Raw genomic sequence first — 17,582 nt, forward strand, 5'->3', positions numbered from 1 at the left:
ATTACAATATAGCAATTAAACACTGGAGTGATAGATGTGCAGAAGATGAATGTGCAATTAGAGATACTGAGATAATGTGCAAAGAAGCAAGATAAATATATAAATAAATAAATACAGTATGGGGATGAGGTAGTTGGATGGGCTATTTACAGATGGGCTATGTACAGGTGCAGTGATCTGTAAGCTGCTCTGACAGCTGGTGCTTAAAGTTAGTGAGGGAGATATGAGTCTCCAGCTTCAGTGATTTTTGCAGTTCGTTCCAGTCATTGGCAGCAGAGAACTGGTGGAAAGTTGGCCAAAGTAGGAATTGGCTTTGGGAGTGACCAGTGAAATATACCTGCTGGAGCGCGTACTACGGATGGGTGCTGCTATGGTGACCAGTGAGCTGTGATAAGGCGGGGCTTTACCTAGCAAAGACTTGTGATGACCTGGAGCCAGTGGGTTTGGCGACGAGTATGAAGCGAGGGGCAGCCAACGAGAGTGTACAGGTCGCAGTGGTGGGTAGTATATGGGGCTTTGGTGACAAAACGGATGGCACTGTGATAGACTGCATCCAATTTGTTGAGTAGAGTGTTGGAGGCTATTTTGTAAATGACATCGCCGAAATCGAGGATCGGTAGGATGGTCAGTTTTACGAGGGTATGTTTGGCAGCATGAGTGAAGGATACTTTGGTCGAAATAGGAAGCCGATTCTAGATTTAATTTTGGATTGGAGATGCTTGATGTGAGTCTGGAAGGAGAGTTTACAGTCTAACCAGACACCTAGGTATTTGTAGCTTGTCCACATATTCTAAGTCAGAACTGTCCAGAGTAGTGATGCTAGACGGGCGGGCAGGTCCGGGCAGCGATCGGTTGAAGAGCATGCATTTAGTTTAACTTGCATTTAAGAGCAGTTGGAGGCCACGGAAGGAGAGTTGTATGGCATTGAAGCTCGTCTGGAGGTTAGTTAACACAGTGTCCAAAGAAGGGCCAGAAGTATACAGAATGGTGTCGTCTGCGTAGAGGTGGATCAGAGAATCACCAGTAGCAAGAATGATAAATGATAAGAATAAATAAATGATAAATGATAAGAATGATAAGCTGAATGATAAAGAGGGCCAATAATGGGCAAGTATTGTCCAAAAAACAAAAGTGGCTTCTATGCAATGTGCCAGGTACGCCTTCTGCACAGTTACCCAGGTGGGCTGAAAAGAATGACAACAGTGGCTTCCTTTCATTTCTCATTACTGCCACCTCCTCAACATGTCTATCTACCACATATTCACATTGGTTGCGTCTCAAATGACACCCTATTCCCTATATAGTGCACTACTTTTGTCGACCACTATATGGGGAATAGGGTGCCATTTGGGACGCAGACATTACCTCCACAGACAGAGCTCACCYTAGGCTGGGAGGGAGTGGGTGTCCATGGCTCAGCGCCCGCCTGTAATTGGTCACCAAAGGGTTCTAGAGATAGCTGTACGTTATTATATTAAAATAGACTGAGCAGAGGCGTTCTGTAATGGACTGAGAAAACTGCACCTACTTTGCCTCCTCCTAACCACCATTTAATTGTACATATGCATTCTCTTCCAGCATTGTAGTTTTCTAAATGTATTTTGAGAGGTGTGAACCTCCATGACACAAAACGAATTTATAATTAAGCAATAAGGCCCGAGGAGATGTGGTATATGGCCAATATTCCACGGCTAAGGGCTGTTTTTATGCACGACGCAAAGCTGGCGGTGTCTTGATACAGCCCTTAGCCGTGATACATTGGCTATATACCACAAACCCCCGAGGTGCCTTATTGCTATTATAAACTGGTTACCAACGTAATTAAACCAGTAAAAAATATATGGTTTTGTCATACCAATGGTATATGGTCTGATATACCACGGCTTTCAGACTATCAGCATTCAGGGCTCGAACCAACTGGTTTTTAATGCAGAACACCCCACCTTCATCCATACTGGTTCATTTAGGCGCAATGTATTGAATTATTTGAATGAACGGTCATTCTTATTGGAGTTTATTGAGTTGGAGTGCAGTATGTGCCTACAGTATGCTTTATGTATAGTATACCTACCACACTGTGGATCTGGAGCTTGCGTCGCTTGGCCAGGTTGATAATGTTGACTCCATTATAGTAGAGGTTCTCTATGCAGCCATGGAAGTTCTTCCTAAGGAAGCTTCCTGGTTTACCGGGTATAGGAATTCCTCCAAAGCTGAGCTTTGAGACACAAAGAGAGTGGGTTCCAAACAAGATATTACTGATTGATCACACCACTAAAAAACATCTACATATATTTCATTCAGTAATGTATGGATGAATGAATGATTTATGGCACATAGTTTGCAATGGCTCTAATGAAATACAGTATATTAATAATGAGTGATTGCGCACCTCATAGTCCACCTCCAGTGAGTCTTCCACACCTGTGGTGCTGAGGCGACGTGTGTGCCCGTCCACGGTGAGGTTGACCTGCTTGTTGGAGCGTTTAACTAGGACGTAGTGCCAGAGCTGGTCATCCAGGAGACAGCCCAGGAACACTGACACATTCGCACTGCTGGGGTAGAGCTTAGCGTCGTCTAGAGAGAGGGGGGAGGAGGAGGAAGAGGAGGAGGAGGAGGAGGAGGAGCAGGAGGGAAAAAGAAGAGTACAACACACAGAGGTTAAATGAGGAGACTTCAGAATCAGCATCTCATACCGTGCATTTGATTTTGTCATAATGATAGAACTACTATAAGGGAATAGTGGTATGGGACCATTGGACTGTGCTTACCCAGGTTGAGGTGCAGAGCCAGGGTCCCGTGGTGCAGCTCCAATGTCAGGTAGTCTCCTCTGTGTCCCTCCCCGTGCATCAGCACCCCATCTGCCCCGTAGCTCTTAAACCTGAGGGAGATCACATCCTTCACCGTTCTCTGGGACTTCTGGTTAAACCGGTACAGCAGAGCACTCCTGCCGTTGAAGTCTGCCACATCTGACTCTGTGAACCAATTGTGGACGAAGATTGACATGAAGAAAGCACGGTCAGATTACCCATCTACTGAATATCAGTAGATTATTGTATAATCATTATTGTATAATCATTATCATTATTGTATAATCATTATTGTATTATTACATTATTGTATAATCAGACACACACGAACGCACGCACGCACGCACGCACGCACGCACGCACGCACGCACGCACGCACGCACGCACCCACGCACACACGCACGCACACACACACACACACACACACACACACACACACACACACACACACACACACACACACATATTGTGTGGATGAAGGGCAGGTGCAATAACCATGAAAAGAAGTACACCTAATCTGAGATCTGGTGTTTAGGGGGTGTTTGAATGTAAACCCAATGTGAGTGTTTTAATACACAGATTGTGTTGTAAAACAGAAACAAAATAGTCTGAAACACCCCCCAAAGTGGTTCTTCAACTTGAATAATGGTATTTTTAAGAGAGTGGGTTTCAGTGCATGTTTCTCATACAATTAATGGTTTATTGATTGWCGATAAAGGGCCCATGGAGAATTWTTTTTGTGGAATTCCACCTTCATCTTTTCAACGCTTTATTTGGACAGATTAGAAACTAGAGGGGCAATAACATAGCACATTTCTTCTGAGTTTTACCCGCTCAACCACACAGCATCACTGTAAGAAATGATTCTGGGGTCAATAGAAATTGACTCAAAAAAACAAACATATACAGTGCATTCAGAAAGTATTCAGATTGTTACGCTACAGCCTTATTCTAAAATTGATTAAAAAATATATATATTATCAATCTAAACACGATACCCCATAATGACAAAGTGAAAACAGCTTTTTAGAAATGTTTGCAAATGGATTACAAATAAAAAAACAGAAATACCCTATTTACATAAGTATTCAGACCCTTAGCTATGAGACTCGAAATTGAGCTCAGGTGCATCCTGTTTCCATTGATCATCCTTGAGACTTTTCTACAACTTGATTGGAGTCCACCTGTTGTAAATTTAATTGAATGAACATGATTTGGAAAGACACACACCTGTCCATATAAGGTCCCACAGTTGACAGTATATGTCAGAGCAAAATTCCAAGCAATGAGGTAGAAGGAATTGTCTGTAGCGCTCCAAGACAGGATTGTGTCGAGGCAGAGATCTGGGGAAAGGTACCAAAAAATGTATCCAGAGTTGTAAGTCCCCACATTGGCCTTCATCAGTCTTAAATGGAAGAAGTTRGGAACCACCAAGACTCTTCCTAGWGCTGGCCGCCCGGCCAAACAATCGGGGGAGAAGGACTTTCGTCAGGGAGGTGACCAAGAACCCGATGGTCACTCTGAAKGAGCTCCAGAGTTCCTCTGTGGAGATGGGAGAACCTTCCAGAAGGACAACCATTTCTGRAGCACTCCACCAATCAGGCCTTTATGGTAGAGTGGCCAGATGGAAGTAAAAGGCACATGACAGCCCACTTGGAGTTTACCAAAAGGCACCTAAAGGACTCTCAGACCATGAGAAACAAAATTCTCTYGTCTGTTGAAACCAAGATTGAACTCTTTGGCCTAAATACCATGCTCCGTCACMTCTSGAGGAAACCTGGCTCCATCCCTACGGTGAAGCATGGTGGTGGCAGCCTCATGCTGAGGGGATGTTTTTCAGCGGTAGGGACTGAGAGACTAGTCAGGATCGAGGGAAAGATGAATGGAGCAAAGTACAGATAGATCCTTGATGAAAACCTGCTCCAGAGCGCTCAGGACCTCAGACTGGMGCGAAGATTTATCTTCCAACAGGACAATGACCCTAAGCACACAGCCAAGACAACACAGGAGTGGCTTCGGGACAAGTCTCTGAATGTCCTCGAGTGGCCCAGCCAGAGTCCGGACTTGAACCCGATTGAACATCTCTGGAGAGACCTGAAAATAGCTGTGCAGTGACGCTCCCCATCCAACCTGACAGAGCTTGAGAGGATCTGCAGAGAAGAATGGGAGAAACTCCCCAAATACAGGTGTGCCAAGCTTGTAGCGTCATACCCAAGAAGACGCAAGGCTGTAATTGCTTCCAAAGGTGCTTCAACAAAGTACTGAGTAAAGGGTCTGAATACTTCTGTAAATGTGATATTTCATTTTTATACATTTGCTTTGTCATTATGGGGTATTGTGTGTAGATTGATGAGGAAAAAAATCTATATACTCAATTTTAGAATAAGGCTGTAACGTAACTAAATGTGGAAAGGGGTCTGAATACTTCCCGAATGCACTATATACACAGTACTTAATAAAAATGAATGCAAGTCYTGCAGAGCCCGTGGTATAGCGGTAGGCCTAACGCAGACATGTCACTCCTCACCTCACCGAAGACCGGGGTTAAATTCCACGCTCCCTTCAATCTGTTTCCCCTCTCAATCTGTATCCCCTCTCAATAAATTGTCAAAGTCATTTCAATGCTTTGTTCATTTCATTTTACCAAAAATAATGTCAGAATAAATCCAACTTAATAATATGTTGCTCAAAATTTAAGTACAGCATCTTTCATGAGGATAACCAGAGAGAAAATATAGTGACTGAACTAATTTCATTTAACTAGGCAAGTCAGTTAAGAACAAATTCTTATTTACAATGACAGCCTAGGAACAGTGTGAAAAGACTTTTACCATTTTAGCTAACCTGAAAAGGCATGAGAAAACACACTAGAAATAAACCTTATCACTGTTGAAGGAACTGACTTGTTATGGGGTAGAATGAGAGATTTTTACCTTGTCAGTTCGGGGAATTGATCGGTTACTGGCCCAACGCTCTAAGCCARRTGGCTACCTACCTCCCCTCATTGGAAGCGCTTAGTTTGAATCACCTTACATTTTCTATCTTGCCACACGACTCTGTTTTTAGAAGATTGTGGGTCATTCAAAATGTTGTCTTTCTGTATGCATGTTTGAAGAAAGAAAAGTATATTTCTATATAAGTATTAAAACAGCTTGTTGTGCCATGAGATGTAATAGATCATGATGAATGGATATCAAAACWGTCAATGTTCAATGTTGTCAACTGTACCACAGGACTGGAACGTAAATCACAGAGGATAGATGTTGTGGTGGCAGTTGCAGAGAAGTACTTGGGTGTATGAGATTTTACTGCAGAAGAGTTACAAGGTGTTTTGAACAATAGTGTCCCGTCCTCCCAGGCTGCTGGGAGGACCAAGTAGTGGAATKGTTTTAGGTTTTAATGGGTGTAGGGTTAGTTGGTAGGGCAATTTTTTCACAAAGTGTAATGAATTTATACTACCAAAATAGTAGGCTGATACACAGCCAATACTGTAGGTGGCGCCAGGCACATTTAACATTTCTTTGTGGACCGCCATAATACCAAAGAATAAGAAGAAGAACGTGGTTGTCAACAAAAGAGGCAGGTGCAGAATCCCCAATTCTTTCAGGTCAATCTACAGCTACTGCTGGTGATTTGAACACTATGCCTGACAATGTCTGCCAAAATGGCATAAAATGACAAATATATAACACAACGTGAAACATTAAGAGACTTCAGAAATAGGGATTTAATTCTGCACTAGACAGGATTTAAGAAGCTTTAGAGCAGGGCTGCCCAACCCTTTTCCTGGAGAGCTCCCYTCCTGTGGGTTTTCAGTCCAACCCTATTTAACACACCTGATTCTACGAATTAGCTGCTCAACAAGACCTTAACTAGCTGAATCAMATATGCTTAATTTGGGTTGGACGAAAGCAAAGTTAAAGTTTCGTCTCCTTCAAGTTGGTGGCAGCTCAGTTGCCACAAGTTTGGTCGTTACGAAGCACACTGTTAAATTTAACAGTGTGGGGCGGGCAGGTTAAATAATAATGCATTAAAAATCCACGTGCAATTCTTATCTTTGGGTTACATTAAGGTTTTTCTTTCATTATTTTTATCTGGCGTTAGTGCGGAGCCTAAACCTAAGCTTTAGAGCTTAATTTTAGTGAGCCAAATACACACCATTTTCATTAAAACCAGTCAAACCGATGTCATGTGGACATTTTGCACTGAAAATCTTTCCAGTTTAAAAACAAATTATTGCACTTTCTCCCCGGTCCCTAAACATRTTTGCTGCGCGAGAGAGGAAAGCGAAAACAAACTTTAGTGATGTCAACTACATTGAAACATTAATTCTATAAATGTATGACATTATTCTGACGAGCAAGGGTTTATTTAGTCTTCTAGCGCAACACGTAATGACAGAAGAGAAGCTGCATGTACCTAATTATAGACAAGTCGAGTAACAAATAACATACAAAAAAAATCTGAAATGATAAGAAACATAAAAAGGCCTGTCAAAAATGTTTTCGCCATCTCTGATATAGAAAATGTGCCGTACAGTCAGAGTACAACACATTTTCTATATTTTGCGGGCCTCCGATTTTCACYATCACACATAGTCGGGCGGTCGCGGGTGATCAAACAGCTGACACAAACAATATCCTGACTAGAGACAGCCTGATGTGATGACCCACTCACTGTATACACAGCCATAAACCTCCACTCTGAGGCCGATCCATCCTGTAGTGCTCCAGTCCACTGGGACGAAGCGCAGGAACCTAGCTGTGATGGAATGGACCAGCTTGTGTTGGACCACACCCTCTGAGTTAGTGTTCCCTGTGTATGTCTGCTGYGAAGAGGAGCGGGAGAATAGATATTTACTACATTCAAATCAAAGTTTTTAACAATTGGTAACAGATCATGAAAAGTCATCATTCATTTAAAGATAATGTAAAAAAAAAAGCCACGAATAGTAACCAGACCTAACGAGGGCAAATGAGGGCTTTGCTTTTGTGTCAAGATGCAGTTTTTCGATTTCTTCCCCGAAACTTTTGAGAAGAATGAGGAGGAACATGACATTTACGGGGACGATGAAACTCTTTAATGACTTGTATTGGTTCTTCTGTGGAGGCCTAAGCCCATCTGAGCCCATTTGTTTCGCCTTTCAGCATGAGAAGAAGCAATAGCGACCTCTGTCTCTGGTGGGCACAGTGGCCACACAAATCAATTCAGAAGTTGTTCAAATACAACAAACCCCCCAAAATAAAGTAATTAAAGTCAAGCAAAAAGGAAGGCAGCAGAGCTTGGACCCTAGAGGGCAGAAGACTGTGTTGACTGTGTTTTATGCTCTGTGTATCTCTCAAGCGGCCACCCGGAGCATCTGGGGGGAGAGTACAGAGAGCAGAAAATAGCTGGGGGTTGATGAGGTAAACAAAAGTTTACATTTAGTATTTTCAGAAGTGTGACATTTTCATTCCTTCGGATTTTCTTCTTATTTTCTTCCATTAATTGCAGCAAAACATTTAATTTTCGCATTCTACTTTTCTCTCATGTACTTCACCAAAATCTCTAATTTACAGCTTTAAAATMTCTTATAATATCTGCCACGGAAGGATTCCCGTTCAAACCTGAAATGAATCCCTACTTCTTACACAAATCTTATTTTTCTCATTATGCTTTTTMAAGTGACATGTCAACTTCAAATGCCCTCTAAAGATGTAAGATATGCTGTTCACTCAATCACTGAGGTACAGGCACATCTTTTCTGAAAAAGTAATTAACATAAGGAAATGTCATATTTTTTCCGCCCAACTTTTAACCTAAATCCAGTGACATGGTGACATTTTAGTTTTCATGAATTTATACGATATAGCCAATTTTGACTTTGCAGCTGGCCCATCTAYCGGGAAAAGCCGCTTACTTCTGCCTCCAGGGCAAGACTCATGACAATAAACATCAACCTGCCAGACAGGCAGAGCCTCACCCCAGTGTCTTCGCTCTGTCCGTACTGCTTCCAAGCCAGGCCASAGTCACTGAACAGCAGCATAAAGCTGSTCACCCAGTCAGAGCTCCCTGAACGGCCCTGTGTAGCGATGGCCGTGATCTCCATCTTCTCCCTGAGGTCCAGCTGGAGCCACGGCTGTCTGTCTGACCGCTCCGGGGCCCAGCCACCCTCTCCTGCAGCAGGAACGGGTACAATGGGTGTGTGTCTCTCCGTGTTTGTGTGTGTGTGTGTGTGTGTGTGTGTGTGTGTCTGTGTCTCTGTGACAATTAACAACGACATTCATCACTGCTGCAGTTGTTAATATGTATATTATTTATGTCTTTTGTTTTAGGATAATTGTTATTGTTTTTATTTCACTTGGTCCTCACACCCACTCAGTGGTCATGCTGCTCCCCCTATGGTCATTCCCCCCCCACCCTCTCAACAGTCTTTACTCTGCCTCCACCCCAATGGACATTTATTTATTCATCACTGCCAGAGTTATGATGTATATAGTGCAATTTCTTTTGTTGCTTTTTTATTACCATTTTCATTATTTTATTTCACTTAGTCCTYTWTYTCGGAGCTCGGAGCCCACGCTTTTCACTTTACCCTGCAATCACACCTGCAACCCTGTACATGTGACTATTAAACACTCTGAATCMTCTTATTCTKATGATGCCGGCCAATACAGCCAAATCCCTCACTAGAACTGACAATATTTTGCTTACAGTGAATGGGGCAATACTTACCCTCTCTTCTGTTTAGCTTAGCAGAGTGAGGCAGCTGACTTTTGGAGGACGTTGAAGAGCTTTTGAAAGATGACTCAGGCAAAACTGATAACAATGGTCCATTGCAATTATCTGAAAGAGMATCTTGGTTATTTTATACCTTACAGTGAACAATAGTGTGAAACACTGCCTCCAGGAGGGAAAGAGGGAGTGTCCCAGCAAACCACCTGAAACAGTAGCCTACTTCATCTGACTCCTCCAAAACAGTTACATTGAGTAGCCTAATAAGCATTTAACACCTGTCAACTTGAAGTCAACATAGACTCKATGCAATTGTATATAAGACAATTGAATATTCATCCAAAGCCCACCAAATGCATRTTCTTAGCCTAWCATAASTGTCCTAATGTGTTAAAACAATAGCCTACCAGAGTTATTATGGGAAAAATGGTATATATACCTCTCAAAAATCATAACGAAACTTGAGTTGGATGAGTGTCGGAGTGTGACAGATATATTTGCCAACCTTAAACAACGATATCGAATAGGCTACCCTGCTGTAAACAGACTTGCAATTGACTTACTTGCTGCATGTATGGATCCACAAATACTCAAAACAAAGTAACTGAATATATAGAACCACGAGGCGCTTCTCGAGCCCATGTTCGCCAACACAGCAGGCATTATATCCAAGTTGCGTTCCAGCATCTGCCCGTGGTCTCCAGAATATAGATCCAAATGTGTGCGCCCCACTGCTCAGAATGTTCCTGTGGCTTTCCAGCTCTACCCTCGAAATATTTTTGTAAAAGCCATGTGATTAAATCGTAGAGACCCTCTCACAAACATAATCTTAAAGACGTTGTTTCCAAAGCAACAAAAGTCGCTATTTATAAGGACAATAGCTTTACGTTCTTCATCAASGATTGGTGGTTACTTCTGGTGCGTTCCGACGCACAAGCATCGTCGCGACTCCAATGGGAAATCAATCAGAATTTTGAGCACGCAGTGAGCATCTCACCTGCTTCATTTGCAAGCGTGTGTGTGTGTGTGTGAGAGAGAGAGAGAGAAAGTAAGTGTCAAATAGACAGAAAGAGAAAGAGAGCGAGAGAGAGATTCAGCACCACAGACAGCTCCGCGGACGTCCAAGCGTTTGCCAGGACTTGCATATCCCGCTGTGCTTTCACACTATAGCATCAACACATGAGACCAACAATTTTGACGCATATAGATTGTTCAGTTCAGATGCCATAATAAACTCATCAGCCCTATATTTAATTAGACGCTGCTTGGCATTTGATTGTGATTGCCTATCACAGATTATTGCATTGTAACGTGTTAGTCATCATATACTAAACCTAATCCTAATCTATCTCATATCATCTCTGCACCATTAATCCAGCAAGGTCATTCGGACTGAAAGTGATGTTATCCGTGTTACAACAGTATCCATTTGAAATTGGACGGTCAGATGCTCTAAAATCATGAATAAATCATGTCATTTTATTTATTAATCACTTATTTGCAATAATATTTCAGATCTGGCTGCTCTCTCTGTACTTTTATACTTTTGGTTTCTTCTCTCAACTAAATGTCTAATTAAATACATTTTTGTGTCCAACAATGTTGGTACCATGTTTTGTGCTGCTACCATGTTGTGCTGCTGCCATGTTGTGTTGCTACCATGTTGTGTTGCTACCATGCTGTGTTGTCATGTATTGCTGCCATGCTGTGTTGTTGTCTTAGATCTCTCTTTATATAGTGTTGTCTCTCTTGTCGTGATGTGTGTCCTACATTTTTATTTTTAAACGCACGCACACACACACACACACACACACACACTTAAGTGCATCCTGGATCATATAGGAGCATTGTTCCATAGATAACATAATGCAGTGCTCAGTTGGGTTGTCTGGCAAGGCCAGTCAACATCTGTTTTCTGTGGGTACACATGCAGCCATAACCCTAGAAGGCCAGATGGAAGGTTTAAAACAGCTTTAAATAAGCTCTCTTCTGTTTTCACCAACTCAGGTTGGACACGACAAATACGCCATCCATCCAAGTAGATCAACGTTTCGTCGTTCGTGCGCTTTCATGTAATTGAAAGGCACTTTTGAAGGACTAGTTGCAGGTTTAATATAAAGATAACTGGATCCAATTAAATCATGGTAAAGATAGATTCTATGTGAAATATAACATTCATTGCCATGCCAACGAAGTTGTTAGGAATTTGATAACTAAACTTACATCTGATAATGGAATGTTGTTGTGCTGTATTGGAGATCTGTACATATACTGTGCCATTCTTATTAGACTTACTAGAGTGTGCCTAATAACTTTTTAATGACATTACCTGGTCTGTTACACAACAGTAGATACGTGGTCTTATTGTTACCCAAATTCCAATTAAAAGTGCACAGATCTGAAAAAGAAATTATTTTTTGGGGACAGCCAAAATTGTAGCATCTATAAAACCTCTATAAACATCTAGAAATTCACTATCCCAAAAGACTGTAGAGTAGATGTGTCACGACTTCGACCGAGGCAGGCTCTCCTTCCCGTTCGGGTGGCGTTCGGCGGTCGTCGTCACCGGCCTATTAGCTGCCACTGATRCTTTTCTCCCCCTCCCTATGTGTTTATTGGGTTCACCTGTTTTGTATTAGGGTTAATTAGTTGGGCTTATTAGTCAGCCGGCCCGCACGTTTCTTTGTGCGGGATTGTTTGTTTGTAAGTAGTGGTGTTGGTTTTGTGCTACGTGTTTACTGGACTGTGTTCYTTTCCCCCGTGTCTGGGGTTGGTMAAGAAGTACACCCAGTGTGTTAGTAGGGTGGCCTAGTTTGTCCGTGTTCATTAAAGAACATTTGTATTTGCACCTGCTGTTTCCTGCGCTTTGACTTCACACTCCGACACCCAGGCCTTACAAGATGAGTAAATGTACAGAAAATATACAATTCATACACAAASAGAAGATGGTCTTCTTTCAAATTAGACAAGTTTTAAGATATTCAAAGACCAATGGCAGATTTAATCCCCTGACGTCAGAGAAATCCAGGACWAATTTTATTCTGCATGCAGCGTAGTATACATGGGCTTAATACTATCATATATTCAGTCTGAATAAGCACTCCTACATAGCACATTTAACACTTTCTTAGTAATTATATATGAACCCACCAAAATAGGGTTAAACTCACACTTTTTAAAGTGTTGATAAACAAACACCCCAAGATAGTTGCGTCACCAACACCATGGGTTTTGCAAATTCAGACAAATTAATACTTTATTAGAGCTGATGCTATTACACTTTCTCAGTGTTTACATCTATTSTGTTAAAGTAACGAGTTTAGGGATGTTGGTTTAACACTGTACGATGTAGATCCATATTTGCATATTTATTTCCCAGGGTGCTTATTAAGCAACTTTTTTTTAGGTACCAGTACCACCCATGACTGTGTTTTCTAGTGACAGAGACATGGTTGTTGCATTCGATATCTTTCAGTTCCATAGCCTTCCCCAAGTTAATATTTTATTATAAAAATTACATTATTTATTATATGACAATACATTACTTTTTTTGAAAATACCATACTTCGACAGCCTAGTTCTACCATAACACAGTGGTCTGAAACTCCTGGTTTGCAGGCCACATCAGCAAATCATATTATGCTGGTTTGGAAAGTGTTATATAATTCCTATTGGAATCCAGCCAGAGTTAGATAGTGATGTTATGTTTGATACGGAGCTCAGAGGCATGTGTCAAAATCGCTAAGCAGCTAGCTTCGAAGCAGTGTGCCGATGCGTGTATCACTTTATCAGAAGTACGTCATCACTGACGTCCGAAGCTTCATTTGATCACGTTCTTTTTAAACTGTGTGTCGAAAAATGCAAGATCCCACTGATTTTGCCGAGGTTCCGGTGCTTTTTTCAATTCTGCTTTCAAACACCGACCACTACTTACAAATATAGCTAGGATTTTGGAGAAAAAGGTTCACCTGACTAGTAGCTTAGTAAACTTGGAATTCCAACTGATTATAGGCTACTGRTGCCAATGACTTACCGGTGCACCACGAAGTTTTAATGAAAACAGTGGAGAAAAAAAAWATATATCTGATAATCTCACGCTGCTATTTATTGCTGACCAGCAGATGTCACTAATGTGCATTGTGAACAGATAATGAAGCTCTGAGAAACGAACKATTTTTCGCCACAATTTGGTAAAAGCGCCGAAGCCTTCAAAAAGCCTCGGTTTCTCATCACTAGAGTTAGGAAATCCAAATAATTTGAACTTTTAATCACAGTTAGAATGACTGCCAAGGTAGGGAAGATTGATAAATGGGACTACCTAAACCGTCTAAACTGACAACCATCTCAATAACGAGCTAAATAAGTCCAACCAATTACAGATTGGATTAGTTAAGAACGTTTTTATTTAACTTTGTGTAGTATAAGATCAATTAATCAATCAATGTGCATGCAAAACATAGATATTAAAACAAACTATTCTAAAAAGCAACCTGCAACAAAGAAATGTGAATTATTATGTGGATTATAGTTCATGGATATTTTTGTAGGGGATGAAACATTTTTGCTCAGGAAAATCAAGTCTGAAATTTCAYAGTGGAAATTACAAACTTCAGAAACCTTATAAAATGTCAAATTCATTACAAAGTTTGAATTCCTGCAACAGGGTGATCAAATTATGATCCTTCATCTGAGGCTGGTGAATGAGCATTCAATAAATGCATTCAGCATGTTAAATTCATACTTTATCCTGCTCTGCCCTTGACATATCTCACTGGTTGAATCAGATCAGGTGCGGATATAAGGAGAAAATAAGTAGCATTTTATATAAAGGTCACAGTGGCATTGCTTTTAGTTGCTTTGAGGCAGTCTGTCCACAGCAACCAATTATTATTATTTTTTAAAGTCTTGTAGAGATAGTTTTTTTGTGAGCTTCACTTTCKCCTGATGGCCTGCAATTGGACAAGGACAATCTCACAGCTGTGTGATTCTCTCCAAAGGTTGGCCAGGTCACAAGAAGCTCACAAAGGAGGAAAAACTGAAAATGTCCTCTCCTGCCTATTCGTGACTTTTGCTGTCCTTACATACAGTCTATTCCTGCTTGCTCCTGTGACCTAACAATCCAAGTCTAACAATCCAAAGGTTGCGTGTTCAAAATGTGTCGTGGACAACTGTAGCATTTATGCTACCCCTTTCTAACCCTTCCTAACCTTAACCCCCATTCTCATTGGACGGGGCTGTAGTGGAGCAGGTTGAGAGCTTCAAGTTCCMTGGTGTCCACATCACCAACAAACTAACATGGTCCAAGCACACCAAGACAGTCGTGAAGAGGGCACGACAAAACCTATTCCACCTCAGGAGACTGAAAAGATTTGGCATGGGTCCTCAGATCCTCAAAAGGTTCTACAGCTGCACCATTGAGAGCAACCTAACRGGTTGCATCACTGCCTGGTYTGGCTGCTCGGCCTCCGACCACAAGGCACTACAGAGGGTAGTGTGTACGGCCCAGTACATCACTGGTGCCAAGCTTCCTGCCARCTAGGACCTAAATACCAGGCGGTGTCATAGAAAGGCCCAAAAAATGTCAAAGACTCCAGCCACCCTAGTCATAGACTGTTCTCTCTGCTACCGCATGGCAAGCGGTACCGGAGCGCCAAGTTTAGGTCCAAGAGACTTCTAAACAGCTTCTAACCCCAAGCCATAAGACTCCTGAACACCTAATCAAATGGCTACCCAGACTACTTGCATTGCCCCCCCCCACCTGTTACGCTGCTGCTACTCTCTGTTATTATCTATGTATAAGTCACTTTAATAACTCTACCCACATGTATATATTACCTCAATTACCTCGACTAACCAGTTCCCCCGCACATTGACTCTGTACCGGTACCCCCTGTATATAGCCTCGCTATTGTTATTTTACTGCTGCTCCTTAATTATTTGTTACTTTATTTCTTATTTTTCTTTAGGTATTTTTTAATTAAAACTGCATTGTTGGTTAAGGGCTGGTTAAGTAAGCATTTCACTGTAAGGTCTACACCTGTTGTATACGGCGCATGTGACAAATAATTTGATTTGATTTTACTTAAATTATCCTAACCTTTGTCATTACCTCTCAAAAAGCAGCTTGGTCTCAGAGAAAGTCATATACTAGTATATGTTCACATAGATGAATGATAGGTAACGTTATCCAATTCGTATGATATTGTATCGCCAGATAAGACGTATGATAGTATACGTCCTCTAATATGTATGATATTCTATGACCGCTATTCCATTCTTATTGTAACCTGATGTAATGTAATATATCGTACTAAATGGAGGAATAATTTTCCCGTACCAAGTCCTACGAATTGCCTTGAGACCAGGTTGCCTGCTTGTGCACCAGCACATATTTTTATGCCATAAGATATTGCCTCCATGATTTAGGTGGCAAACATCCTATTCCTTGTGCCAGGATGCTCTACAGATGTGTACTAGATAGTGTGAATAGATAAGCTTTGGTTTAGATTCTGGAAAGATTTTCAGACCAGTACACTCTTACAAAAAAAGGTGCTGYTGCAACCAATTACCTTCAGAAGTCACATAATTAGTTAAATAAAGTRCACCTGTGTGCAATCTAAGTMTCACATGATCTGTCACATGATCTCAGTGTATATATACACCTGTTCTGAAAGGCCCCAGAGTCTGCAACACCACTAAGCAAGCGGCACCACCAAGCAAGCGACACWATGAAGACCAAGGAGCTCTCCAAACAGGTCAGGGACAAAGTTGTGGAGAAGTACAGGTCAGGTTTGGGTTATAAAAAAATATCCAAAACTTTYAACACCCCTGGGAGCACCATTATATCCATTATTACAAAATGGAAAGAATATGGCAACACAAAAAACCTGCCAAGAGAGGGCCGCCCACCAAAACTCACAGACCAGGCAAGGCATTAATCAGAGAGGCAACAAAGAGACCAAAGACAACCCTGAAGGAGCTGCAAAGCTCCACAGCGGAGATTGGAGTATCTGTCCATAGGACCACATTAAGCCGTACACTCCACAGAGCTGGGCTTTACAGAAGAGTGGCCAGAAAATAATAAGCAAACATGTTTGGTGTTCACCAAAAGGAATGTGGGAGACTTCCCAACATATGGAAGAAGGTACTCTGGTCAGATGAGACTAAAATMGAGCTTTTTGGCCATCAAGGAAAACGCTATYTCTGGRGCAAACACAACACCTCTCATCACCCCGAGAATACCATCCCCACAGTGAATCATGGTGGTAGGGATGTTTTTCATCGGCAGGGACTGGGAAACTGMTCAGAATTGAAGGAATGATGGATGACACTAAATACAGGMAAATTCTTGAGGGAAACCTGRTTCAGTCTTCCAGAGATTTGAGACTGGGACGGGGGTTCACCTTCCAGCAGGACAATGACCCTAAGRATACTGCTAAAGCAACACTTGAGTGGTTTAAGGGGAAACATTTAAATGTCTTGGAATGGCCTAGTCAAAGCCCAGACCTCAATCCAATTGAGAATCTGTGGTATGACTTAAAGATTGCTGTACACCAGCGGAACCCATCCAACTTGAAGGAGCTGGAGCAGTTTTGCCTTGAAGAATGGGCAAAAATCCCAGTGGCTAGATGTGCCAAGCTTATAGAGACTTCTTAAGCCTAGGCATCCCGCTAGCGGGACAACCTCCGGTGAAACTGGAGGGCGCGCGATTCAAATAAATAATCATCAAAATTATGGATATTAAACATTTAGGTACATATAAGTGTCTTATATCGGTTGAAAGCTAATATTATTGTTAATCTAACTGCACTGTCCGATTTACAGTAGCTATCACAGTGAAAACATGCCATGCGATTGTTTGAGGACGGTGCCCCACATCAAAATATTTTTCCACCGGCACAGGTTTCATAAATTCACAAATAGCGATTAAATATTCACTTACTTTTTGAAAATATTTATCTGATTTGTCATCCAAAGGGTACCAGCTATAACATGTAGTGTTTRTTTGTTAGATAAAATCCTTCTTTATATCCCAAAAAGTCTGTTTAGATGACACCATCG

General features: G+C 41.6%; 1 protein-coding gene across 1 annotated transcript in view; it reads right to left on the reverse strand.

Moving 5' to 3' along the window:
• LOC111970978 (contactin-associated protein-like 5) overlaps positions 1-17,582 on the reverse strand; it is a 46,035-nt gene that overhangs the window by 14,526 nt on the left and 13,927 nt on the right. The window contains exons 3-7 of the mRNA XM_023997768.2: positions 8,770-8,963; positions 7,485-7,635; positions 2,769-2,972; positions 2,390-2,574; positions 2,072-2,215 (exon numbers count right to left, since the gene is read on the reverse strand). Of these exons, the coding sequence (XP_023853536.2) occupies positions 2,072-2,215; positions 2,390-2,574; positions 2,769-2,972; positions 7,485-7,635; positions 8,770-8,963 (878 nt within the window). The remainder of the gene's footprint in view (positions 1-2,071; positions 2,216-2,389; positions 2,575-2,768; positions 2,973-7,484; positions 7,636-8,769; positions 8,964-17,582) is intronic.

This window comes from Salvelinus sp. IW2-2015, linkage group LG12, assembly GCF_002910315.2.
Source record: "Salvelinus sp. IW2-2015 linkage group LG12, ASM291031v2, whole genome shotgun sequence".
Classification (NCBI taxonomy): Eukaryota; Metazoa; Chordata; class Actinopteri; order Salmoniformes; family Salmonidae; genus Salvelinus; species Salvelinus sp. IW2-2015.